This window comes from Pygocentrus nattereri, chromosome 8, assembly GCF_015220715.1.
Source record: "Pygocentrus nattereri isolate fPygNat1 chromosome 8, fPygNat1.pri, whole genome shotgun sequence".
Classification (NCBI taxonomy): domain Eukaryota; kingdom Metazoa; phylum Chordata; class Actinopteri; order Characiformes; family Serrasalmidae; genus Pygocentrus; species Pygocentrus nattereri.
In genome coordinates, this window is record NC_051218.1 from 15875763 (window position 1) to 15902569 (window position 26807).

Genomic DNA, 26807 nt, shown 5'->3' on the forward strand with positions numbered 1-26807 from the left:
CATTAAACAGTTATTAATGTCATTAGAAATTATTATGAAGTATCGTGGACCTACTGGTCCATTACTTATTGCGTTTTGATGAGCTTGTGCCGAGACATATGCCATGCTTTATGGTAGCATCGCTGTGGTACCCCAAATGATCAAAAACATGCCAGTGGAGAAAAAGCAGTGAAAAAAGGTTCAAACACTTGTAAAAGTATGTATGATAACTATAAATTTTATTTTTGATAACTCCTTGTACATCAGAAATTAAAATATTAAATAAGGGTTGCAACACTTAACAGAATAACAAGTGCTTTTAGTTTTTCTAACTTAGCACAGCTTAAAGGTGTAATACAAAGTCGAGAAACAGAAAATAAAACAATAAAAATGTATATAAAACAAGTTCCTGATTTTTCTTTCCACACAGCAATTGGATTTGGTAAACAAACAAATCTAAGTTGATCCATTTTCATTTAATGAAAGCGGCTTCTGGTATGGAGCCCTGAGCCTAAAAGAGAGTAGGGATGGCAGAAAGAAAGAACATGAGAGAGGCAGATCACAAACACGCAAACACACCAAGATTATAAGTCTAAAACATTTATCAAAATAAGCTTGTTACAAAATTACAAATAAAATATGATGGTCTATACAGTTACACTCCTCTGCAGATACATCTGTTTAGTTTCACCTTGAGTTCTGTAAAGATCTGCACGGCTCGGCTGAAGTCCCATTCACTATGCTGCAGACACCTGACACAAACATGAAAAATATCATAAGCAATATTTACCACAGTGCAATCCGTTTTAAATAAACTACCTCCCCCCCACAAGTGTGGAACTGAGAGGTAGAGTTTAATGATTTTCAAATGATACATTTTCATTAACAGAATGAATCAATTTAAACATACAACTTTATAAACTGTACAACTGTTTCTTTTATCTTCCCTTGAGGTTCACGAGATTTTATGTACCAAAAATGGTCACATAGGTTACAGGACCTTTTTCCAACCTCTCTCTATCCCTGGAAATTTAACTAGTGGTTTTTGTTACTGTGCTTTTACTGACATGATAAAGGAGCTCTGTTCTGTTCCTTAGAACTTCAATACGAGTGGGCTTTTGTAGGCTGAATAGGTAGATGGGAGTTGGTTCTCATGACACGATCACAGAAACACACAAAATAGGCTGTTTTTGCAGCGGATATTACATTTTGAAACTTACCAATATTAAAAATTACAAACTCTTACTAAAAAGGCAGGGGAAAATAGTTTTTTCATGACACAAGGCATTAAAAATATATTTTTTTAGCAACTGGGATAAACAACTACATATTTCAAAATGTCCACTCACTTTTGAGACCACTCCAGATTCATCTCAGATTTCTGGGAGAATGCTGAGAGCATCTCTAGCTGAGAGGCAGAAAGGGTGGGCACAGGGCTACTGGAAGGGGTGGGGGCTGGAGCAGCAAACGCACGGCGGATCTCCTCAGTAGTGGCATTCCTCACAAACAGCTCATCATTGACTAAACACAGCCTACAAAATAAAAACATTTATAACATCTAAGAAAGCTTCTATTTATTTACACAAAGTATTTATTTACACATTTGAGCTCAAAAAGTTGGGCGTTTTAGTTCTCTTATAGAGACAGGAAATTGCTATAATCATGTTAAGTAATAAACTAATTACAGTTGTTACTTTATGAAAGCAAGAGAGGCTCCTGTCAACAAAACAGTTCTTTCTTTCATACCCAGAATTCATGGCTGGAACTGCGATGAAGACCCGAGAGAATGCACGAACAGAGTCTCTTGACTTTCCATCCACTAAGAAAGCAGAAAAAAAAAAAAAACAAACAAAAAAAAAACACCATCACCACCACATTACTTAATGTAATAGAGTTATGGGCACAAAGTTGTCAATACTTTGCAAAATGTTTTTGCAGGTCTGTAATGCATACTTTCTTTAAATACTCCGCTCACTGTGAATGCCAGTAACGTTTGCTGCATCAAAAAAGGAAGAGGGAAAAATGATCAATAAGTTGGATAATAAAAGTTAACAAGCCTTAATGGAGACTCTATATAAAACTGAACAGGAACTCACTGTGTAGGTATTTACGTCCACACTGAAAGAAGCCGTGTCATGCTGAGTCTTGGGGAGTTCATTTAGGAAGGCAACTACATTAAGTCGATTGTGCTTTAACAAGCGGAACCGTGTGGCTGTCAGGAAAGTTCAAAAGGAGCTTTTCAGATATAGCCATCAACATCTCACCATCACTGTAGCCATCACTACATTTGCTACTTTCCTTAAGGGGACTCTTCCATCAGATACATCTCATTGCATTTCTGCACAGGATTAAGCATCAAGTGATGCCTACTTTGAAGATGAACACAGGGACAAATTTCAAAATGAAGCTATGTGAACAGCTGATAGCAGCCTTGCTGACTGATTGTTGCAGTGCTGATGTAGGATCAATCATTCTTCACCCACATCCTAACACATGGCCTATAAAATACTAGTCTCTAGTTTACAGAACTGGGAACCACATAAATTGAAATTAAATACTTACCAGGATCTTTGACCTTTTTAATGTTGCGACTGTCTTTGTGATAGTCTCCCAAACTAGACCTGGGATAGTAAAGAGTTAAAGAGGGTAGAAAATTGAGAATGTTCTTGCAAGCATTTTATTTACTTATCTTTTATTTATTTCCAGCCATAATGTATAAAAAAGGACAATGAGATTGTGACAGTGAAACTGTTACCATTTATCCATGAAATAATTATTAATAAAATGGATGTGCAAGTGTTTTGGGTGTGCAAGTGTCTTCTGCTGTGAGAGAACAATGCCGAAAGGATGTGTGAAAATGAAATATAGGAAAAAAAAGGTTTTTTATATATATATATATATATATATATATATATATATATATATATATATATATATATACACACACACACTATATATACTATATATACTAAAAGCTAGTCTAGAAATGAATGGAAACTGTACCAAAGGCAAAATGTGGACACACTTAATATTGGAAAAATGTGAATGCTTAGTTGTTGAGGCATCTGTATTTTTCTTTTCCCCTGGTGCTGAAAAATGAACTTCCTAAATGTCCATTCTGAATGGAAATTACATAAATGAAGGGTGGTCTCTGGCTTTTACACAGTGTTGCACATTTAAATATTGAGAAAGAATTGAGTGTAGGTTGTGTACTGCGTACAGTACTTGAAAGTGACAAATATGAACCTGGAGGGATTGTGCATGGAGAAAGGAAGACTGAGAGAGAAGCAGGCTGCTTCATGATAGGCGTCCAGCAGAGGCTGTCTGTCTCCTGAGTCATACACACTGTAGTATCTGTAATAAAACAGACAAACTTACTGCAAAAGACTTCAGTCTATCAAGTATAGGGTAAAGCAGAACAAATAGAAAAACATTAGAAAAATCCCAAGGGCACAGACTTACTGTTGCAAGAAGCGGAGGATGAATTCCTTGATTTCGTCTGAACCAAAGTAACTGCCCTGAAAAGACAAACCCCATTAAAACATACAGTTCTTCATATTCATCATAACCCATCTCAATGAATGAACATCATACCTTACAGGGAGGAATTGTAGTGCCAGTTTCAACATCAAAGCCTATTGGTGCAGGAAGATCATGGCCATCCTGCAGGTAAAAAGCACAGAGAATGGGGAAAAAGGTAAGAGTAAAAAGCAAAAGTAAAAACAATATTTTAGCAGCAAAACTATGGTTTATTAATGACATCAAAAATTCAACAGCTTATTTAAGACTGACATGGAGCTCAAAGCATTACAGTCCAGTGGATATTACAGATGGCAAAGAGGGTTTAAAATAAGGTTAACAAGATATAAAATCAGATAAAAAGAACATGGGTGGGCAGGTGGGAATGTCTTACTAGTTTTAAGAGCCTGGGGAATCGCTCACGAATAGCGCTGTCAACAGGGGAAAAAAGGTACAGTGTTAGATCTGAGCTTTTAGCAAGGCATATTTACCCTTCATTCACATTCATGCACAGGTCATACATTTACGTATTAGAACAAAGATCTCTCTCTAATCAGCAGTGTCAGAAAAGATTAGTTACATCGAATGTAAACATCTACAATGTAACAAAGGAAATTTATATGAGGAGATACTGAAGAGTTAAAATCATTAAAAGGTTTTCTACATCTAGTTCTTCACTACCTTTCCAGTAAGGCCTGTCACAATTATTCAGTTTTTACATTTTACAATAATACTGTGCTGTAACAAACAATGTGAAATGACTATATTTTCCTTATATTGGTTGAGGCAAATAAATATAAACAAAGAAAGAGTTCCAAGCTTTTAACAGGTGCCAAAACACATTCAGAAGAATGTGTTCGTTTGTTAGAGAAACACTAGTTTCTCTTAGGTAGCTAATGTTGTAAATGCTGTTGCTTTCGGATTGAGTGTTATACAATAATAAAATAAATAATTACTATAATAATAAACAGTGTATTTGGTAATACTGCATGTATAGTTTGTCAAATGTCATTCTCTTCTTGTCTCTCAGGTTACACATGTCCCATGTCCCAGCCCACTTAATTTAATCACTTCAAGCACTTACCAGCTGCTGCAACCCACCTACACCCAGATATATAGAGAAACACACATTTTAAAAACCCACAGCCTCTGACAAAGGAAAATCTGTATGCACGTGCGTGCACACACTGTACATATGCAATATCTAAAAACACAAAAGATTTTGTCCACATATTTCTGACAGCACAAACAAGACTTATGTAACCGATCATTCAGGTGCGTGTGCGCGCACACACACACACACACACACACACACCCCAATAAGGTAAAGCCTGCCTTACATCTGTATATGAGCTATATTAAATGCTTATGTTTTTAAGTGAAATTACAGAACAGGCCTGTAGACAAAGGGTTTTTTTTTTTACCACCAGGATAATGACCAAAGTATTTAATAGGCATCACAAAGAGCAAGAAAGCCAATGTTATATTAAAACATTCAGCATTAGCTTGATTGCAGACCACCATTAGAGAGAAAAACCACAAGTAAAAAAAAATTATGAATTCTGCAAGAGTCAGAGCAGGCTGTGGAGAAAAAGGCGATGCTGCTGGCTACCCTGATTGGACAAGAGAGATTTGTGAGGGAGAAAAGTAAACAGTGAAGTTGACCTCAATAACTCCACTACAGAAGCCATTCTCTTCAACCAGTAATGATTCACTCATAAGCTCATAATCAGCTAAACGTTTAAATCTTGCTACACGTTGAAGATAAGTAGAGACTGTGATACCCAAAGGAATTCTTTTGCATTTGTATTTAGCCTTCTTTTGAAGACAGCTGAAGGAAAAGATGTTAACTGCCTGTTTCAGGCCAGCTGAAAATAAATACTTTTACACCCAAGTCACTGTTTTTCATCATCGGTCATAATGCTTCCCAGTGCAGTTCCTTTGGAGATTTTTTTCTCCCCAGGTTGGTATAGCACCATCACCTCTCAAGTTTTAGAGGTGCTGCAGAACACGGCAAGCTCTGTTGAATTTTTGTGTTGCATAGACCTGTTCCCCTCCTTCCAAACAGCTTTACTTTTTAACATCATCTTTCTTGCAGTGGACTTCCTCCATTTAAGGGCACATTTCATGTATTGTATGGCCAGTTATTACGACTGTGCCTGCCTTAGGTTGCCCCAGATGCAGAAAATGGGATCTTACCCGTCATTGGCTATCCAGCCTTCCTTACTGGCCAAAAGCAGTGCACTGATTGGAGGGACAACATGAGGGGAAGGGAAAAGGTAGGAAATGAGGAAGCAACGCTGAATTAGAAATGCATAGCACAGAAACATGACCAAATTCTACAGAAGGCAAGACCATACCACCCCTTTACCTTATCTGTCCCAGATAAGTGTGGTCACTGTTGTCCAGAGGCGGTTTATTGTTTTTGTTTCTCTCTCTATATCATTTAAAATCATTCAGCTGCCTTGAAACATGTCAAGATTCACCCTCCATCAGTACAGCACAAATGGTTATCTATAGTGGAACAGGTCAACTTCATGTTTAACTGTCTTAAGAACGTGGGGCACACAAGCAGACGTCTCCAGTAAGAAAAAGGGGGGAGGGGGAGAGAAAAAAGGACACATTGCTGCGTTTCTGCTTCATAACCGTGGCTGTGAGTTAGAAAAATGTTAATAGCATACACACTTAGAAAACAGAAAGATTAAGATTGCAACTACAGAAAATTCAAGCGCACATGCATGCAAAGCATTCATTAAAATGAAATTAGCTAATGAATATCACCCTAGTGAATTTAAATCCTCAACTTACAATGCATCCACCTCATGTTGCTTCTTTACAAATCTCTTTAGCATTAAGAAAATCCCACGTATATATTGTTTATTCTTCTTGAACAGTCACACTTGACGACTGCTACTGCTACACAGGACTACTGTTCTAATCTCACCAAATAACCACTGTTTCTCCTATCTCCTCAGTGCTTCAGGCTCAATGTGCAGGGCCAAAACTGAACCTGAACTGACTCAAGTCAATATGTGGTTTCACATCAGCATAAGCTGTTAAATGTTGATATTTATTCCACTAAGAATTCAAGTAGATACCAGAACTAGAATAATAAACCATCACATGAGAATCTTAAACACAAGAGGCCTAACCACTAATATCTGACACACTGAAAATCTTTCTGATTTTACTGTCGCTGCCTGGACTGGAGTACGGAGATGACTGCAATGGGGGAAAGCACTGACCTGATGTATGTGGACTGGTCTTTGAAGTGATCACACAGAGGGTTGCGATCCAGCCACAGCTCTGTCAACTTCAAACCCTTCACTTTGTCAAGCTCCCTCTCTGACTTTAGCTATAGCAGAACCACAGAGAGAAAATGCTCATGCACTTAATGCATTTACACACACTTGGTTAATCAGATAGTGGGAAAACTCCAGGTCTACAAGTCAAGCAGTATACAGATTTCTGCTTTGCAACCGGCCAATAAACACACAGAAGACGTAATGTAAAACCTAAATTCACCCTTTTTTATTATTTAACATTGTGCCACTTTATTTGAAAATATGAACATATCCAAGATGAAGAATATTAAATTTAATTTAGTCAAACATGTAGTTGGTTTTAGCGTTGCTCCAAAAACAGTAAGAGAATATATGCAGCTGTGGTTGGGATAGTGTAGTGGTTAACACCACTGCCTTTTACACTGTAGACTGGGGTTCAATCCCCACCTGGGCAAACACCCTACACTATATCAATAAGAGTCCTTGGGCAAGACTCCTAACACCACCTTGGCCTACCTGTGTAAAATTATCAAGTTGTAAGTCGCTCTGGATAAGAGCGTCAGCCAAATGCCATAAATGTAAATGTAAATATGTGCTGAGAAATCAGATTACTGAACTAAAATCAAGCTTTCTTCTTAATCAGACTTCTAGACCTTACTTCGATATAAGAAGTATGTCATTTATAGAACTATTTAAATAATCAGATAACTGCAGAAATCCAATTATCATATTATTAGGTGTAAGTAAATTCAATTACTGACTAAACAGCTTGAAACAGTGTTGGGCTCAAGTTCATTTTAATTAGATCAATTCAAAACAAACTGAACTCACAAAGCTAAATATGCAGAAATGAGTTTGAACTGTGAATTTTTTAGTACTGTTTTAACTTGTCATAGGGCAAGTGTTTAAATGTTACTGTGTTACCTCATTATGGGACAAGTTGAGTGTCTTTATGTTGGGTGCTTTGTTCACCAGCTCTGCCAGATCGTCCAACTTGTACAGTTTGTTATTGCTTAGGTTGAGACATGCCAGCTGCAGATGATATGGAAGAGACAGCAAGAGATAAAATACTAAATCAAAAGGTAGTGTTAATGACCTTTGCTACCATGGTTTGTTAAAATAATGTACAACAAAACAAGTCAGAGTATTGACCATTTATCAGACACAAATCTCAGTTGCCCTCTCACGTTCACTAAAACAAAGATTGCCCTACTGAAGCACGTCTCTGCATAAAGTGGAATTTCAATCAAAATCTCTGCATAACTCTGTCACTAAGATGTAAACAAAGTCATTCAGATGGAAATGCTTCACTGTAGAGATGCTTAGAGAGTCAGGACTGTTCACAGTGGTGGAGATATAAACCAGATGTCTGAAAAATGTAATGCCTCTAAAACCACCATCACAGAAAGACAATTTATGAATACGCTGCCTAATGCATGAGACACTGTTTTGTGATAGTCTCGAGATGATGTTTTGGCCTAACCCGTATTTTTTTTAAAAAACACATGAATTGCCGAGATAAAATCATGAGAGATGAATGAAAAGCAAAATTCAATCTGGGGTTGGGGGATAGGGAAGCTGAAATGCTCCAATACTGCATTTGCACAAAAAAAATTATATATAAAAAAATAATACAATAATAATTTTATATATATATATATATATATACACACATACACACACATATATATATATAAAAAATATACATAAAATAGTTATTATTACATATAAAAAACCTGCAGTACGTTAGCAATGCCACTAACAGCAGCATGCCACTGACATGTTGGCCACTGTCACAGTATTACTGGTGGAAAGGGTTAATTATCAGGGAAGAGCTTTAGCAATGTTGATTGGCTACTTAAAGTGGGAAAAACAAGGTCAGGCAGACACTCCATATTCTTATTTTTTTAACTGTATAATACTGGGTGCTGCTGGACATTCATCTACAGCTCTCATAAAAACCAGCAGTGGGCTTATTTCAACCCACTGGTTAAAGTAAAGGTTGAAAAACCTGAACTCTTAATGGATAGTTCTGTTGACTGATGCAGGACTGCCGGTGGCAGAAATGTTCATCCCTTTATTGAAAAGTACCCGCTGGTGACATCCCATATAAATAAAAATAATGTGTTTTATTATGTTTTATAAATGGTGTACAAAAGGAGGGCAATAATAACCATCCTAATATGACATTATAGAAAAGCCTCCCATTTTAAGCCCAATTCTCACTTGGAAATTGGCATTAGTGAAACAGTCTTACCTCTGGAACATTTTCCTCAATGATCTTTATCACAGCCTGCATGCAAGTCCTCCTGTTCAAAATCACCTCGATGTTCTGAGATATTAAAGCTGAGAAAGACATCACTACAAGTTTAATTCCCTCTTTCACAAAAGGTGCTCTGTGTAATCTACACAATTTAAAAATCTTACCTGGATCGGTGCGAATGCTGCTCAGATTGAGATACTGCTTGGAGCGATCAAAACGCTTGGACATGCATTGCTAACATAAATACAGGAGTTATGTCAATTTTAATTCAATTGTATTATTTTCCAAATAAAACATCAACTAAGGGCTGATCTCTCTCACTTTTAAGTGTTCCAGGTCCTGCTCTTTCAGGTCACTCTGAAGGAAGGAAGGAGGTGGGCAGGGGTTCATGAACACAACCACCTGAATAGAAAAAAAAATAAACATAAGGCATATCTTTATTTTAAGAAATACTTTTTTTCAAAACAATACTAAGGGGATACCAAGTAATAGCTGAGCTGTACTAGATTTACTCATTATTTGTCAAGTTTGTGACATACTCTTTTAATACCAAATTAAAACACAAGTGAAAAATTTAAAAACCCATTTTAATGCAGCTGTTTAAAACAGAAAAACGTTTCATGCCTTATATCCTTCAGTATCTGTAATCCTGCGAGTGAGTTTGCACAGGGCATTAGCAGAGGTGGCATCATCTAAGTAGAACTGCACTTTCTGCCCCTCTGTGGAGTACTGCACACACATCAGGAAAAAACACAACAGCAATAACATAAGTGGAGTTAATTTCACAATGAATCATTCTCCACTGACAGAAAAAAAATATATACACACACACTATTCATTTTGTACCTAATTATTAAATATACTAAATGAACAAAAGTATTGGGACATCTATAGAAGCTTTTAAGACATCCCTTGCTTTGTGCACATGCTGGAAAATAAAAGGGCCATCCCCAAACTGCTTTCACAAAGTTAGAAACATAGAATTGTCCAAACTGTCTTGGTCTGCTGAAGCGTTAAGATTTCCCTTCACTGGAACTAAGGGGTCTAGACAAACCCCTGACAAAAAACCCATTGTATTGTCCATCCTACACCAAACTTTACAGTTGACACAATGCAGTCAGGCAGGTAACGTTCCCCTAGCATTTGCCAAACCCAGACTTGTCCTTCAGACTGCCAGATAGAGAAATGTGATTCATTACTCCACAGAATATGTTTACACTGCTCCAGAGTGGTCCATTTTTTTGCTCCATTTTGATCTTAGGTATGTGTGTGGCTGGATGGACAATGGAGACCCATTTCATGAACCTCCTGATGTACAGTTTTTGTGCTAATGTTCATGCCAGAAGAGGTTTGATTATTGAGTCAGCAGAGCGTTGGTGCACTTGGTAACCCCACTCTAACTTTATGTGGTCTGCTACTGAGTTGCTGTGGCTTCTAAACACTTCCACTTTTCAATACCACTCACAGTTGATTGTGGAATGGTTAGGAGTAGAGCTGGACGATATGGCCAAAAACGTTATCACGATAAACGCAATTCATATCGTTCGATATCGATACATATCATGATGAAATGTCAAAACATTATTTCTTTCAAGTTTAAAGGCTGATTTTCCTCCCAAGTGGTAAATTGTGATTTGAAACTATCCTTTATGGTAAGATCATGACAAAACACTCACCAAACAATAGAACATGTCATGGGAGAGTGGGAGAAAGTGTCTGGTGAGCTGTTTGTAATAATTTAATAATTAAGTCATAATTTAAAAAATATATATAATTTTAGCTGTCTGGTAATGAGTGCTAAACTGTTTAGTTTTTCAACAACATTAGCTTAATACGAACAGCAAACATTAGCTGGCTCGATAGGTCAAAGATGGATCACACTGCCTTATAGCAATCACTACCAGATCCATTTCAGAACATATCACAGTATTCACCGAGCGCTGCTTCAAGGTAGCCAGCTGCTAAAAACAGCTAGGATGGAAAGTTAGCGTTCTGCCACTCTCCAATGCCTTGCAGCTTCTTCAGTTTACTTGTGTTTAAATCAGGGCTGCAACTTGCATGAACCAAGTTCGTTCTTTCACTTTCATTGCTTGGGAATGCACCAATATGAAATATGACTGAGCGCTGTAACAGCGCTGTAGTTAAGAACAACAGACATGATTGAACCCTGCTAAAGAGTGTTAGGATGTAAGGAAAGAGGCGAGTTTACTCTAAGCCAGTACAGTTACGCCACTGATGTTGTCACTCACACTTGGTCACTGGAGAACAGATCACAGATCACAACAAATTGCTCCACACAAACAGGGAAAATATATAACTCCATGTTTCAGATGTTGGTATACCTGGCAACCCCTAAATTATATTATCGATATTCTATTAAATCAAAACTGTAGCTAACCTTTCTTAGAGTTCTATGGAGGATCGCAATATTCATTATCATTTGATCACCCAGCTCTAGTTAAGAGGGAAGAAATTTCACAAACTGACTTGTTGCAACAGTGGCATCCTTTTACAGTACCACACTTCAGTTCAGTGAGCTCCCTAGAATGACTTGGAACGACTCCTTCATAAATGTTTGTAAAGGCAGACTACATAGCTACGTGCTTGACTTTACACACCTCTGTGAACGGGACTGAATAAAACACCTGAATTCAATGATTAAGAGGACTTTTGTCCACTTCATGTATGTTTGTGTGCACACACATACAAAATTCGAAAATGCCACCTGCAGTTCATAACGTATCAATTTCATGACAAACGGAGAAGCAGAAATGGTCGAAAATGACTCATTACAATAATACAAGATAATTCAGTCAGAAAAACGCTAAATTGCTAATTGTTGTGACCACTATGCATCTCAAGTTTACTCACGTGTATCGGACTAAAAGGTAAAGGGCAGAGATTCTGCAGTGCAGTAAGAAGCCACTTCTTATCATATTTCTTGCCATAGGGTATCTGTAAAAGAAGAGCCATGCTTCAAACATTGACTTTTATCAGAAGATTAAAAAAAAACATAATAAAATAAAATCATAGCCACTTAATTTGACACATCCTCAGTTCCATTATCTTACTGTTATTTTGAACCAGCTTCTGGACTTTTCTGAGCTTGTTCCTCCACCTAGTCTTGTTGCATCCCCCAATGCTCCACTTCCTCCTGCTGACCTGTATCCCATGAATCCCCCTTCACCTCCTCTTTTGTCTCGATCAAATCTGCCATCTCTTCGGTTTGGCCTTCCATAAGGATTACTTTAATAAACAAACAGACCATATGTGACCATATAGGACCACATGAGATTTTCAGCATTTTCTTCACTAAACTGACAGAAGTCGTTCAGTACGAGCTCTGATATTACCTTCAGTCTACAAATGCTGCAATGACATGACTGCATAAACACACAAGCACACATACTCACAATCTCCGCTGGGGCACCCCATCTTGGCCATCGCTCATAGTCACATCACCATCTTCATCTTCAAGCCTGCTGCGGGGTCCAGGGCCAAAGCCTCCAACAGGACCACCCCGGAGCCTCTGACGTACTGGCTGGCTGTGCATGTGACCTCTGAAGTGTCCACGACCCTTGCGATTACGGAATTGAGGGCCACCCACACGATCATCATGCTCTGGACCACATAGGTGATTTTAGATAAAATCAATATCAATTCCTCTTAGTGCCTTGGGCGGGCTAACCTTCGTCTTAAAATGCTTTTTTTAATTTCAACTGTTCAATGAGTAACTGTACATTGTTGCTATACGTAAACATTACTTGGGATTTATACTTTACTCCAGTATTGCTGAAACTGCATACTTGTTCTTTTACTTAATTAGATTTCCAAAAGAAATTTCTCCACCCATTTTCTCTCCTTACACATTCATTTTTGACTGGCAAAGTACTTGTTACAAATCTCAAATTTCAGGATATTTTTCTCTTGCCAGTCAGTTAAGTTCAGATGTATTCCAAAGAATGTATTGTTTTCATTAAAATATCCAACTATATTTATATCAGTATAAAATGACTTCTCACAACTTTGTTAATTTGTCTATTAGTACTGCCAATTAGAAGTTTTTTATTTGACTATGCACAAATCTTGATACTTTCACTCTTTCAATTTCCACTTTCCATTTGATATAATTTCACTTTTGTGCACATCTGTTTATTTGTGAGTATTTGGACTGGTCTCTGGGGTAACACTAGCTGCAGTATCTGTGTAAAATCACTTGTGCATTATTTGTAGTGAAACATCATAACTGTAAAAGCAGGAGTGGCCCTAGTGCAGAACAATATTAAGAAATAATTAATTAAATGACAATATAAAAATTACAATATAATATAAACAGAAACAATTGAAAAATGACAAGAGAAAAATAATCATTGATGTAATGAAAACACTGCACAGTGAAACTTAAAAGTTGTATTAAAGGGCTACAACTATACTTATAGTGTTACAACATCAACTTTACGTCATGTAACTACAGTAATCAACAACAATTCTTCACAGTCGTGATCGTGTTGTACACGTAAACAGTCTTAAATCAATTTCTGCGGTCGTGCATGCTAATACGAACACTACTTAAAAGAAACATGAACAGACAATAATAGGCTACAATAAGGTTGTTACTTCAGAAAGTCAGGACGCCTCCTAACAACAGCTATAAACAGTACAAGTATACCCCCGGGAGACGGCAGTGCAATAACAAGAGAAAGGAACATCAACGAGGCTTAAGTTGCTTCTTGTTCGAGTTTTCCCGTTCCACCTTAAAATGTGCAGTAATACACTCCATCGCCTAAAGGGTCATAATAACAACTGCTGCACCACTTAAGGTGGAACGAACATTCGAACACGAAGCTGACTTCAGGTTCGCAGAACATCACGAACGGAAACAAACGCCTGCTTATCTGTTTACCTCCTGGAGAGCTGACATTGCTCCAGACCTTTCTTACACCGGGGACATCAAAATCTACAGAATGAGGAGAAACTAAACGTCAGCGCACTTCACGGTTAATCTCACTTACCAATGTAGTAGCGGCCAGCCTCCGCCATATCTGCACCGTAACACGGTCAGTTTGATAAACTGTCTGTGTCTCCCGAATAAAGACTAAGTGTACATTGCTTTCAGGCAGAGACAACCATTTTAACCGCCATCACGCTTTACTTAAAATTATGTTATAGTGGTCGGTGTAGTCCACTACTGCGCACTACTCCAAAGCCCACTGTTAAAAAAATACACTACCCATCATCACCAGTGGCAATATCTTTTACTTCCGGGTTTTTTTTTTAAAGTACTGTTGCCAACTTAGCGACTTTTTTGCAGACCCCTCTAGCGACTTTTTTTTTTCAAAGGCGACTAGCGACAAATCTAACGACTTTTTACGGTGTTACTGGAGACTCTGAGATGAACACACATGTTCTTCAGTTACTGCCCTCAGCGAGCAGCGGGTGCTGCCGTGAGCCCCGTCCCACGGCACCCACAGTGCTCGGTGTCACAGTCAGAGCAGAGCCACGCCGCTCCACGGCCACACTGCGCATGAACTGCGCATGCCCACAGCCGCCGCTGACCCCGCCCCCTATTTACAGAGCAAGATGTAAACACATTTTATATATATATATATATATATATATATATATATATATATATATATATATATATATATATATATGTGCTTTAAAAAAAACTAAAAAGAAAGAAAACAAACAAAAAAACTAAGTAACTCTGCCAAAGTGTCTATTTTAAGGTCCAGTTCCAAGCCCGGATAAAGAAGGAGGGTTGAACGTAAAGTAGCAGTTGCACCCCACATAACAGTCTTTCGATTAAATTTGATATGCTAACATTTAACAACACGGGACAAAATTGATTTATGTAAAAATCATTTATGTAAAAATCATTTATGTAATGTGGGTCTAGACAAAGCATTAAAGTCATTAAATTATATTCAGAAGTGACGGCCTATTTCAAAGGCAAAAAAGAAAAGAATCAGCAGAAGTTGTTCATTTATTCAGAGTTCATTTGTAGTTCTAACATATTTAGGGTGTTTTTTTACTCACTTTTTTCTCCCACAGCGTTATTCCTTTATTCTTCAGCTTCAAATACAGCAAATTGACAATTATGCAAATTGTGCGATGGCGTCATTTAGCGACTTCTAGTACCTTCTAGGACAGCCAATAGCTACTTTCCTTACTGAGGATTTGGCAACACTGACTGGACTTACCCAATGTATGCTTTTTTTTTTTAATAATAAGTTGTGGGGAATTAATCTACACTCGTTCGTTATGGTTCAGCTATCATATAAAAATTTAATTAAAAATCGTGTCTTGTACAATTAAACAATGACAACTTTAACTGCATAAAACACGTTTTACCGAGCCAACCTGCCATGGCAGCGTGTTCACGGCGCTTACTTCTGTTAGGACACTGACTTTAGTTAGTTTACTCTGAGAATAATAGATAACCACGAAAATCTTTCAAACATTTTAGGAAAGATTTTCAGCAACCCCAATAATTTGCCTCCAGGCCGCTTTAGCCTTGGTTTATGACGAACCAGGGTCAGCTAGCGGGAACAGGCGCTTTAAGGGCGGGAAGGTACTCTCGGCTAGCTAACGTTGGGTTAGTTAATCAGCTAATTAGCGTTAGCCTTAGCGCGTTCTCTGTTATTCAGTACAAAAACTGCAAATCCTCCCCTTCAAGGACTAGAGCATCGTCCCACTTACAAAACATCGAGTTTGCAAACTTCTCAGATTACCTTGTTCTGGAAAGTCTGGGCGAACACGTGTAACCACAGCTAGATTCTGGTACCATCTGCGGAACGGAACCATCTTCTTCCAGCACCGATATTTAATACTGGAGATGAACACGCGTGTGTCTAATAAAGTAAAAACGACAAACACCTGCACATTTTACTCTTCTACTGAAGCACACAGAATAACCTGCTGGTTGTGCCAAAACCTTCATTCACCACTGCAAAGAACCGTTTTTTTTTAGAACTTCGAGAAAAACATTCACAAATGTTGACTCGAACCTGCAAAGTTTAAGACGAAGTGGCACCATCTAGTGGAAATATTAGGCAAAGCAAAGCAAATTCTCATTACACCTTTAAAAAAAGTATTTATTCCTTTGTCCTTTAGTAAAGGCAATGGTTATACAAACAACCGTAACAATTCAAAGAACCATTTGAAAGCATAAATGGTTCTTGTCTATGATAGAAAATGTTATGTTTCTTTATTCCATTGTTATTGTTCGGAATTTCTGCCTATTAAAGTTATTCAAACGTAAACAAAGCCATTCACAGTAGTGTGTTGTAGGTCTTGTAAAAATAGCAGAACCCTTTTTGGTGCTATTTAGAACTGTATTTTTTTTTAAGCTTCTTTAAATGTGAATTTAACTATTTTTCTCCATTTCTGCTTAATGAAATCGCTGTTGTGAAAGGAACCCGATGTCCAAAGTGTTTAATGCCTCTGAAAGCTACTTCATAGAAAGTTAGTACAAAGTATGACAAAAATAGTCCCCAAAGATGAGTATTTTACCATTATCAGCATTACATATAAAACTCAGGAGACACGTAGATTCACAGGTCATTTTGAAATGTGAATAAAATTTCTGTTTGTGTTGTAGATGCTGTGACCTCTGGTTCCTATCATCACCACTGTAAAGAAATCAGATTGTTAAGTTTCTCTACAGTGAACCATTTCACATCAAAACACTCTCATTGACTTTGTTTACATGATTTCATTGTGTAGAAATGAAAAATGAGTAAAATTCACATTTAAAGAAGCTTTTAAAAGATGGTTCTGTATAGTAACAAAAAGGGTTCAGCTGTTGTCACAAGTCAAAGAGCACTTTTTGGTACTATATAGAACCTTTTTTGCTAAGATTGTATGTGTCAAATTTGTACAAGAAAAGTTTTTTTTTCAGCACAGGAACAACAGCATTTTGTTTAATACTAGGCTTTTTTCCCCTCAAGATTAATTGATATTGCCACATAAAAATGAACTAAAATTAACAAAGAAGTAACCATTTAAGTTAGTTTTTATAAATAACACAAAATGAATTTACATAGTTAATCACCATCACAAAATGATATTACAAAAATACTATAAAACATAAAAAAGTAGGGTTCCACAATTACAGTCCAATCCAGGGTGATACACCTGTTATAAATGCTTAACATCACAGTCTGGCAGTATTGTTTACAAATAGTTATTGGTGTGAAATGAAAAGTACAAAAGCAGTAATCAGTCAAGGTGATTGCTACTTGTAGTTTCCTTTAACAAGTCCGATTGTGGCTTGTGTAGCTCAGACTGGGGTTGATTAATTCTCTCTGTCTCCTTGTGGTCAGTCTGTGGGTTTTGGGTCTTCGTGTTTTCACCTGTAGCTTCCTTGATGGCCTCACTCAACAGAGAGATTAGGGAGTCCAGACCAATGAGGTAGCCATCCTCATGATTCCCCTCGACCCATGGCACATCGTGTTTCAGACATATGTTTTCAGGTGTGGGTATGGTCTTCCCAAAATCAATCATCCATATGTTGGCCTTGCTGGTGTGATCATGTACAAAAAGGAGAGAGCCTCCTATGACCTGTGGGGAAAACGGATGGACAGGGAGTTATTTTAAAGGGTGCCAAATAAATGGAAGAATATATTAATATATAAATAATTTAAATAAAATTATTCAATGTGAAAAGAAAGTGAAATGCAACAGTCATATTAGAAGAAAACTCCAGGTGTTCTGCTTTACCTCGTGGCTGTTGAAAAAGGCAGATTTCTTTAATGTCTCTTTCAGGGCCTCTAGTCTGGATTGATAGGCCTTCTGTCATGCATACAAAATGGGGGAAATGACTTTTGAAGTTTTTAAAGGCAGTGTAAGCAAGTTTCAGTCAGTTGTTAGTAATGGGAAACAGCAGTGACAGCTCTAAGCCAGGAGTCGATGTAAAACTGTTACATACAAGATAAAATATGTTTGCTGTCGGAACAAAACCTTGTATCTCTATTTTTGTCATTTTGTACTCTTTATTTACAGAATTTGAAAATGCCAGCTGCTGCTTACAGCATGCTAGAATTTCATGATGAATAAACCAACAGAAAAGCTCCAAAATTACTTGAAAAAAAAAGAGTTCTATTAATTTCCTTTCAAAGCTATGAATGTTTTTGTCCTTCTTCTGTAAGGTTGCAACTTTGGAGATTGATAGGACAGCATGATAAATTGGATTTTTATTATTATCACTATATGCGTTTCTGTGATGACAGAACAGAACAAATTACCTCATACACAGTGCCAAAATGACACAATTCGATTGGTGGGAATATAGCATTAGAAGCCCAACAAGTGCTTTTCTGCTTTGGCTTGAATCTTTCTCTCCAGTGTGAGAAACCACTCGCTCCTGAACGTCTGGCCTGTATAGTGCTTAAAATGTGATGACTATCCACAGTCTCAGCGTTGTATGTAAAATGCAAAGATTGAATAGTAAAATGTATGACGCTGTAACGCCTGCTGTCGCAGGAGAGCTCTTTAAGGGATTAGGTTAAATAGGTTAAGGTCTTCATGGAATCCAAATTTTTTTAGACTGAAGCACATCATGGAGGTCTTTCACATTTTGCAGCCCACAAATTCTCCTCAAGGTGGCAGCATTAGCAGTCGGATTGCTTTTGATACTTCATTAGAGCAGCACTTCACATCAGTACCATTACAGTACAGTGTACAGAAATGTGCTTGCAGTTCTAATCTAAGCACTTTATTTTTATTTTGCACAATAATGAATGTTGCTTTTGGAATTTAATGTTTTTTTTTTGCTATTTGCTTAAAGCAGATGTTAGATTGCTGTTTTTCTGCTTGTGGCACATCCAGGCAGAGGCATACTATATTAATAATAATTGATCACTTCTCATATCGTCATTGTTATTTTATCGAACATTTCACTCAATGCCCATATTGTAAAGCCTTACTGACTGCCTGCATGGAAATGTGTGGCATTATCAAGTAGTAGGATTATAGTAGTTATATGGTATATATTAGGTTAGAGAAAGTTAATCAATAAATATTAATCAATGTTTCTAAGCAATTCATAACATGAGTGAATGAAAGATTTGACATTGGCCACTTACTAGAATATGAACCTGCTTCTTGGTAAAGAATAACAGAGTCTCAGTGACTTGTGCTTTGGTTTGTGTTTTATTAAAATCCTTTAGTACAATCCCATTCTCCGTCTGAAAGAGAGGACAAAATTTATGTTTAATTTAGTTCAAACTGATCTTTAAGCAATGCAGTCTATCAGTGAGTCTCATACCATAATGCCTTCTACGCGGAACCCCAGTGCTGCAGTGCTGCTGGTGCTGTCCCTCCACTGCATGTAGCGCAACTTGGTTACACCTTTCTGCTCGTGTTCCTCCTCTGTGGGAGCTGTAGGGTCTACTTTCACCATCTTCTGGTACATATCAGTCCTCAAACTTGCTTTGGTCCTGGCTTTAACAATCTCCTCCTCCTGATATGTACTGATTAGATAACATCAAAATAACAAAGGCAAAGGTTAAGCAAGTAGTTAGATTCATGCCATTAGAAAATTGAATGTAAATGCAGAAATCTGAATTGTTTTATATCTGTATCGTACTGTCTTAAGGTTGTCAGTTAAGAGTTAAAGTTAAAAAAGAAACCACAGTGAAAGACAGGCTGCAATCAGAAAATACACATGTATGTGAAGGCTAAGTGTTTCTGACAAAATGGCCTGTGAATGTAAGTACATGGCAGCAAAGGGGGAGGGTTAAAGAGATTCTGTGTTTGACTGCTTCTGCCTGCAAGACCCCTAAGATGTTATTTTGAAAGTGAAAACATGAATTAATATAAAGATGTGAAGCTTTTTAGAAATTTCAGACATTTGACTGTACATAATGAACCATAAAATTCAGTTTCAGATTTTATATTGCTGTCCTACAAACCGTTCAGTCCAGTATTCAATTTCAGATGGTATAATACAGATTCTAAATAATAACATCCATTTTTAGATTTTTGCATTCAAATTAAAATGTCTAATTACATTAATGTAACTCCATAAAGGTATACTGATCATGATTTCTTTAAGGTTGATTCTGATTTTATTTACTGGAGAATTGACAAATGTCCAATTTTGTCTCACCTTCTGGGCTAAGTGAACACCTGAAACACACTAGTACCAGTACTTTGTATTAGCGAGAGATGTAACATAAATAACTTTAGTTGCTATTTCATAGCCTACACCCAAACATTTTGCTATGGGTGTGCAGGAGCTTTCAAATTCAGCGCAAGTACTGATAATAATTTGGCCGAGTGCACGTTTGGAGCAAAAATTGTCAGAGTCAGATCTTGGCCATTCTCATCATGCACCCCTAGTGAAAAGTGTTACTAGATTAAAGTAAGTATTGCTTCCATAATGCCAGGTTTAAACAGTAAAATCTGGTTTCTGTGTTAACAAAATAATACAATGTCCAAAGATCTTTCTTCTCTCATATTCTTAACGTAACATATTAAGTACACTGCAAATTAATATACTTCACAATAGAAATGATGACCAATGACCAAGTTAAACTGAAACAGAAAGATCCATGCAAAATGGAAAAAAAAATATTTAAGTATGCTGAACATATAGCATTTGTACCATGTAATACATCACCTCTTCACCTAAATAGGAAAAAAATGCACACTGCACACTGGCCTTTGTTGAGTGCTTTGACTCTGTCTACATTTAACTTACTGCTTCTTTAGCTCTATGTGAAAAGAGCAGGACATGTTATGGAAATCCTTATTTGCTTTTCTGCTTCTATCAAGCAGCGTGAAGTAGATGCAGCATTTCACTTCACATGTATAGCTTCAGCCATAGCTCACAAAGTTGTATGTAAAAGTTTGTCGGCCCCTGGTCAAATGACATGCTTTCTTGATTTTCTAAGTGAAAATAAGTTCAAATATTTTACAGAGAGAATACCCTTCTGCACATATTAATGCACAGTTACAGTTTATTTGCTGAATTGAACATAATAGGGAGAAAAATAAACCTTAGGCATGTATAATATGTTAAACCCAGCAAATAAGTAGAAATTATGCACTAAAATTATCAGAAAATTCCATATTTTAGTTTGTTCCTTATAGTGGATGTTAGCTTATTTTCACTTCCAAAATCAACAAATATAATTTGATCAGGGGTGTTCAAACTTTTGCATATGACTGTAATCCTACAAGCCACAATGATAAGTAGGCATAAGACATAGCACTACGGCCACAATAATGTGAATCATCTGCTGTGTCAAACAGAAAGCACTAATCGGTGCCTAGAATGCAATCAGAATTTTATGCAGACTGATTGCAGCCACCTGTTTTTATGTGAAGCACATAGAAGAAACGAAATGGTGCTCCTGCATACCGGATCCCCATTTTGCAGTCCATGATGACTGGCTGCTTGAGGCCACTCAGCAGGTCCTCCAGACGGATGTAATGCTCTCCATTCCTGCTGATGTGCCCATAATACTGAGGCACGAATCGGCGGAGGGGGTCTGACATGAGTGCCTGCAGACAGCTGTCCTCTACTTCGCTGAATCTCTTTAACACTTCCCCACCTTCACCCAGCTGGATGTTACCTGGTAAAGCAAGCAATGTCAGAAGCATTTGTATCTGTGCCACACTTAGTAGGTTAGCAGACAAAAGAGTTGCCGCTGTATGACTTATTCACACATTGATCATTTTATCAGGTACACCAACCATTTAGGTGCAGTTTGCAAATCTATTACTGAGTGTTGTCCATCTGTTGCTAGGCCTAAACTGGCAGTCATCCTCTGCTCTGTCCATTAATGGAAAGAGCAGTTCTGTAGTCAGAATCTAACAGAATCTAACTGATGAAGGGCTAGAGGGTAGATAGCACAGAGTGCTTTTGGAAAAAGATGATTAATGGTCTCTGTACATCTGCAAGGTGTACCAACAAGGTACCCTTATAATCATGCTACAAGCATTTTGGAGTGATGCCATTGAAGAACTACTTTTGGTTCCCTAAAGAACCATGTTTGAAATAGAGATATGTGAGTGTGAAGCCATTTTTAGGGGTTTGCACTCAAAATAATGGCTCTTCCTATAATACTTACATTATGTATTGTATCTTTGAACTTAAAAAAAAGTCACACATTCTCTCATCTTCATTCATAAAAACACTCACTGAGAGGTTCTTTAGGGAATCAAAATTGGTTCTTCTTTGGCACTGTGCAAAGAACCCTTTTTGGGCTCATTGTTAAGAGTATAACTGTGTCTAATATAGTGTACAGTAAGTGTGACCAGTGTGTGAAACCACTAGCATGTAGTCTCTAATGACCTATCATCCAAAAAATACCTTGTCAGTAAATGTTCTATGGTTGATTCTTTTCTAATGATGATTGAAGTAGAGTGACTGATGACTTGTACAGCTACAAATCGACTACAGTCACTAATTGTATATGTACAAAGCGTGGTGGATGTTCCTGGTAAGTCAGCATTGATTCATGGCGCGCCATAAATAGCATGTCTTTCAGATTTTAAATGAAGAAGACTGTACAACAGCAATGTGTAAAAGAAACCATGTTGAACAGAAAGTAAACAGAATTTTTAAGTGAAGAGTGACCCTTTCTGAGTGATGCAAACGCTATTATGGTGTTACTGATTAAGCACAGATCACATGCCTTGGTGTCCAGCCAGCTGAATCCAGGAGCTCTGTCTACGCTTTGACCACTGCATCATGGTCAGGAATGTCCTCCAGGATCGACACTGGAAAAAGAAAAGTTCATCTTTATTTTGTGCAGTTTATACAATCACATTGCTAAAACTTCGATTCATATAAATGATACTATATTAGTTGATATTTGATAAAATTCTGAAAGTTTAGGCCTTTCAAACAAGAATCATTCATTTTTTGCCTTAAAAATCATATTGTTTTATAAGGAGACATAGCAAATGCAAGCAAAATGTATATAGTTTTGGAACTGTTTAACTACCTGAAAATTTTAAGAATGAAAATCTAATTCATTTTGCAATATTATTACTATTTTTATATGTACTACTTATTACTATTATTACATGTACTACTGTTGTAATTGTTAATTGTTAATATCACTACAAGTTCTTCACATCCCTCCATCAGCTGAAATATGTTGTCATTTATTGGGTATATTAGCAAAGAACAGTTTAAATTTGACTGTGACAGGCTACTATCACAACCCTATTTTCATCTACTGGGCTATGCAAATAGCTTATTCAAATGGCCAATGTCAAGGTTCTCTTTCAAAACCATGCAAATGAACTCTTACTGAGAGGGAGACTTTACTGAAAACATGTTTTGTTTTGTTTTTTTTACCCCCAAACACCAATATATTCATGTTACAGAAATGTATACGTTGGTGTTGAAGTGGATACGACCTTAAAAAATAAATCTTAAAAAAGCATGCTGTTTAAAATAATTGATTAACCCATTCAGTTCCTGGGTTTATTACATCCTACTTTTTTATTCTGTTCATTATTCATTTAAATGGAAAACAGTACAATCTGACTTTGTTATTCTTAAGTTATGGGAGTCAGGAATAGAAGCCTGGACCTGCTGCTGGGTCCTAGACATTTAAGGGGATAATATATTTGAATTCATTGTTTATGCTAGTAGCTCATCAAATGTTTTGGGACATTTGCCTTCTTTTGAATTTTCTAGATATTTTTATTAGGCAGGAAAAACAGCAAAACGTCTGTTAACTAATGGTTTAATGGTCATGTCATCAAAGTGACCATGAGAGTAGATTTTGCCTAATTAGACAGTTTGACATGCTTTCCTTTTCCAAACTATTGTTAAAAACCACATACTGAACATTTAGCCCAAAACACCTGAAGAGTGCTGACATCAAAACAAGGGTTAAAATGTTTGGGTTTTGGCATCATTCTCAAAGTAGCACTGTCACAAACAACATCATAAATATTTACATGTGAAGTTATTGACAACTGACAAGTTAATTTTTTTTTTCCAAAAAAAATGCTAGATGTCACCAAACTTTTGACAGGCAGCATAGTAGAGATGTTAGGCTGTCTTAGCTTTGGTCATCATTCTCACCCTCCTCACGTTCTTCCTCTTGGCCATCTCCTCTCCCTCGCTGAACACTTCATCACTTTCTGCTGAGGAACAGTTGAAGGATGAAGATGAGGAAGAAGACGACGAGGCAAAGGAGTGAGCAAAGACCCTGGAGAAAACATGTTGTGACATGGTTCCTCTTGCCTCTGGATCTCCCTCCATGCTCCCTTGTCTTCTTTCTTCCAGCCCGTCCTCCTTTTCAGACTCCTCGTCTCGTCTTTCTTTGGACCCCCAGTGATTTCCTGCATCTCGCCATTGAATTCTACGGTTCATTTCTTTCTCAATAATGTCATTTTCCTGCGCTAGGTCCTCCACGCTGCCTCCTAGCCTTTCTCTTCTCTTTCCCCTCCATCTCTCCCTCTGTCCAGCTTTCCACATGCTCTTCCTGGACACTGCTCCACTCTCTGTTGATAAAGCCTTTTCTTCAGTATTTCTTTCTTTACCAGTTTCTTTTACTGACTCTTCCCATCTTTCTTCAACTGTGAACTTTCTGTCTTTGCTAACATTGTTTTTAGAGCAGTCTAGAACAGCACTGGGCTCCCCATCCTGTACAATTTCTAGATTCATTAGCGGTTCCTCCTGAATGGACTCTGGCTCCAGTCTGGATGAAAGCACAGCCTGAGCCGACACTAGTTTGGGCTTGGACCTTCGTCCCTTGACAAATGGTTCCTTCATTATGTTGTTCCCTCTGTTTATTGGATAAGAAGGAGCAATTGCAAACATATTTCTTTTCTCCTCTTCTCTCACCTTGTTTCTCAAACTTTCATCATTCTGAAGCTCAGTGGACCTTCCTGCGTCATCTTCATCATGCTTGTTTGTAGATGTGCTCATATTTCTCAACAGAAACTCCAAGCCTTTCATGAAGATAAGCTATCCAGTACAAATCCAGCACAATTCCAATAATCCAATAACTCATCCACTGAAGAACATGATCTACAAGGACAATCCGATGAAAAGATGGGTCAAATATGCTCTACTAACTGTAATGGATCTGTAAAAACTGTAGTCACTCATGCTCATGAATGCTAAAATAAAAAAAGCACTTCTGTATGGAAATGTGAAGTTCATTTACAAAGTCTAAATTTCAGATCATCTGCATTACACCTAATTAAGTCAAACTCCTTTTGTATAGCCTGTCCCAGCCATGAGCTCAGAGTTTGAAGTTTGCTCTGCAAGATCCAAAGGTATTTCTGTAGCTGTCCAAAATCCACCCGGCACTCCACTCAAAATGCTTGCTGTCGATGTCTATAGCCTTGGATTTGCATGCCCTGACATCATGAAGTTTCCACAAGCGCCAGCAGTGACTCCTAATGAACTGAGCTGGGTGCCAGTCAGCACACTTACCGCACCAGCCAGTTTGGAGATGCAAAACATGTTGGCCTGTGGCCTTATATAAACCAATTCCTTGTGAGAGTATAGACTGTGTCGACTATAATATACTACAGACTAATTACCATCTCTGCTCCTAGAGATCTACCTTCCTGAAATGTTAACCTCCAATCCTGTTTAAACACATCTGATCTAGATCACCTATCCACTTAATTAGTTGGATCAGGAGTTAGACTAGGGCTGAACCTGAATTCTGCATGAAGGTCAATCTCCAGGTGCAATGTGGGTGACCACTGCTGTAGTCTATAGACTGTTCTGTGTTATCCTTTGCTTTCAGTGTAACCTGTAATAAGGAGCTGCCTGGCATGGCGTTTATATACACTGTATTTCCAAAAGTATTTCACACGCATATGAATTTGAGTGAGATCCCATTCTTAATCTATAAGGTTTAATATGATGTCAGCCCACCCTTTGCAGCTATAACAGCTTCAACTCTTCTAGGAAGGCTTTCCACAAGGTTTAGGAGCGTGTTTATGGGAATTCTTGACCATACTTCAAGAAGTGCATTTGTGAGGTCAGACACTAATGTTGGACGAGAAGGCCTGGCTCACAGTCTCTGCTCTAATTCAACCCAGATCAGGTTGAGATCAGGCCAGTCAAGTTTTTCTACACCACACTTGCTCATTCATGTCTTTATGGACCTTGCTTTGTGCACTGGTGCGCAGTCATGTTGGAACAGGAAGGGACCATCACCAAACTGTTCCCACAAAGTTGGGAGAATGAAATCGTTAAGAGGTCCTTTCACTGAAAAGGGGCTGAGCCCAACTCCTGAAAAACAACCCCACACCATAATCCCCCCTTCACCAAACATTACACTTGGCACAAAGCAGTCAGACAAGTACCGTTCTCCTGGCAACCGCCAAACCCAGACCCATCCATCGGATTGCCAGACAGAAAAGCGTGATTCGTCACTCCAGAGAACACGTCTCCACCGCTCTAGAGTCCAGTGGCAGCGCTTTACGCCACTGCATTTGACGCTTTGCATTAAGCTTGGTAATGTGAGGCTTGGATGCAGCTGGCCGGTCAGGGAAACCCTTTCCACGAAGCTCTCTACACACTGTTGAGCTAACCTGAAGGCCACATGAAGTTTGGAGGTCTGTAGTGATTGACTCTGCAGAAAGTTGGCGACCTCTGTGCACTATGCTAATCAGCATTCGCTGTCATTTTACGTGGTCTACCACTTCATGGCTGAGTTCCTGTTGTTCCTCCCACTTTGTGATAATACCACTGACAGTTGACTGTGGAATATTTATTAGCGAGGAAATTTCACAACTGGACTTGAGAGCGACTTTCT

At 37.9% G+C, this 26807-nt stretch overlaps 2 protein-coding genes across 4 annotated transcripts; both read right to left on the reverse strand.

The window, feature by feature from the left end:
* Positions 1-196: 196 nt before the first annotated feature.
* Positions 197-15893, reverse strand: zgc:153681 (uncharacterized protein LOC751719 homolog). 3 transcript variants are annotated; one of them, XM_017689819.2, is made up of 21 exons: positions 15783-15893; positions 12459-12666; positions 12117-12291; positions 11917-12000; positions 9670-9774; positions 9367-9447; positions 9210-9279; positions 9040-9128; positions 7707-7814; positions 6744-6853; positions 3893-3929; positions 3574-3642; positions 3442-3497; positions 3226-3333; positions 2542-2600; positions 2076-2191; positions 1933-1975; positions 1726-1798; positions 1329-1511; positions 671-731; positions 197-490 (listed from the first exon to the last, which is right to left on the reverse strand). In XM_017689819.2, exons 1-21 carry the CDS (start codon positions 15853-15855, stop codon positions 452-454), a joined length of 1947 nt encoding a protein of 648 aa, XP_017545308.1. In that variant the 5' UTR covers positions 15856-15893; the 3' UTR covers positions 197-451. The 3 variants fall into 3 exon arrangements, with proteins under 3 accessions (XP_017545308.1, XP_017545313.1, XP_037396485.1); XM_017689824.2 differs by lacking the exon at positions 15783-15893 and adding an exon at positions 14058-14499; XM_037540588.1 differs by lacking the exon at positions 15783-15893 and having other exon boundaries at positions 12455-12632.
* Positions 15894-16778: 885 nt separating this feature from the next.
* si:ch73-22a13.3 (inositol-trisphosphate 3-kinase A) lies at positions 16779-25329 on the reverse strand. Its single transcript, XM_017689425.1, has 7 exons — positions 24107-25329; positions 22698-22782; positions 21419-21632; positions 19319-19523; positions 19137-19238; positions 17773-17844; positions 16779-17613 (listed from the first exon to the last, which is right to left on the reverse strand). Exons 1-7 carry the CDS (start codon positions 24983-24985, stop codon positions 17272-17274), a joined length of 1899 nt encoding a protein of 632 aa, XP_017544914.1. The 5' UTR covers positions 24986-25329; the 3' UTR covers positions 16779-17271.
* Positions 25330-26807: the final 1478 nt, after the last annotated feature.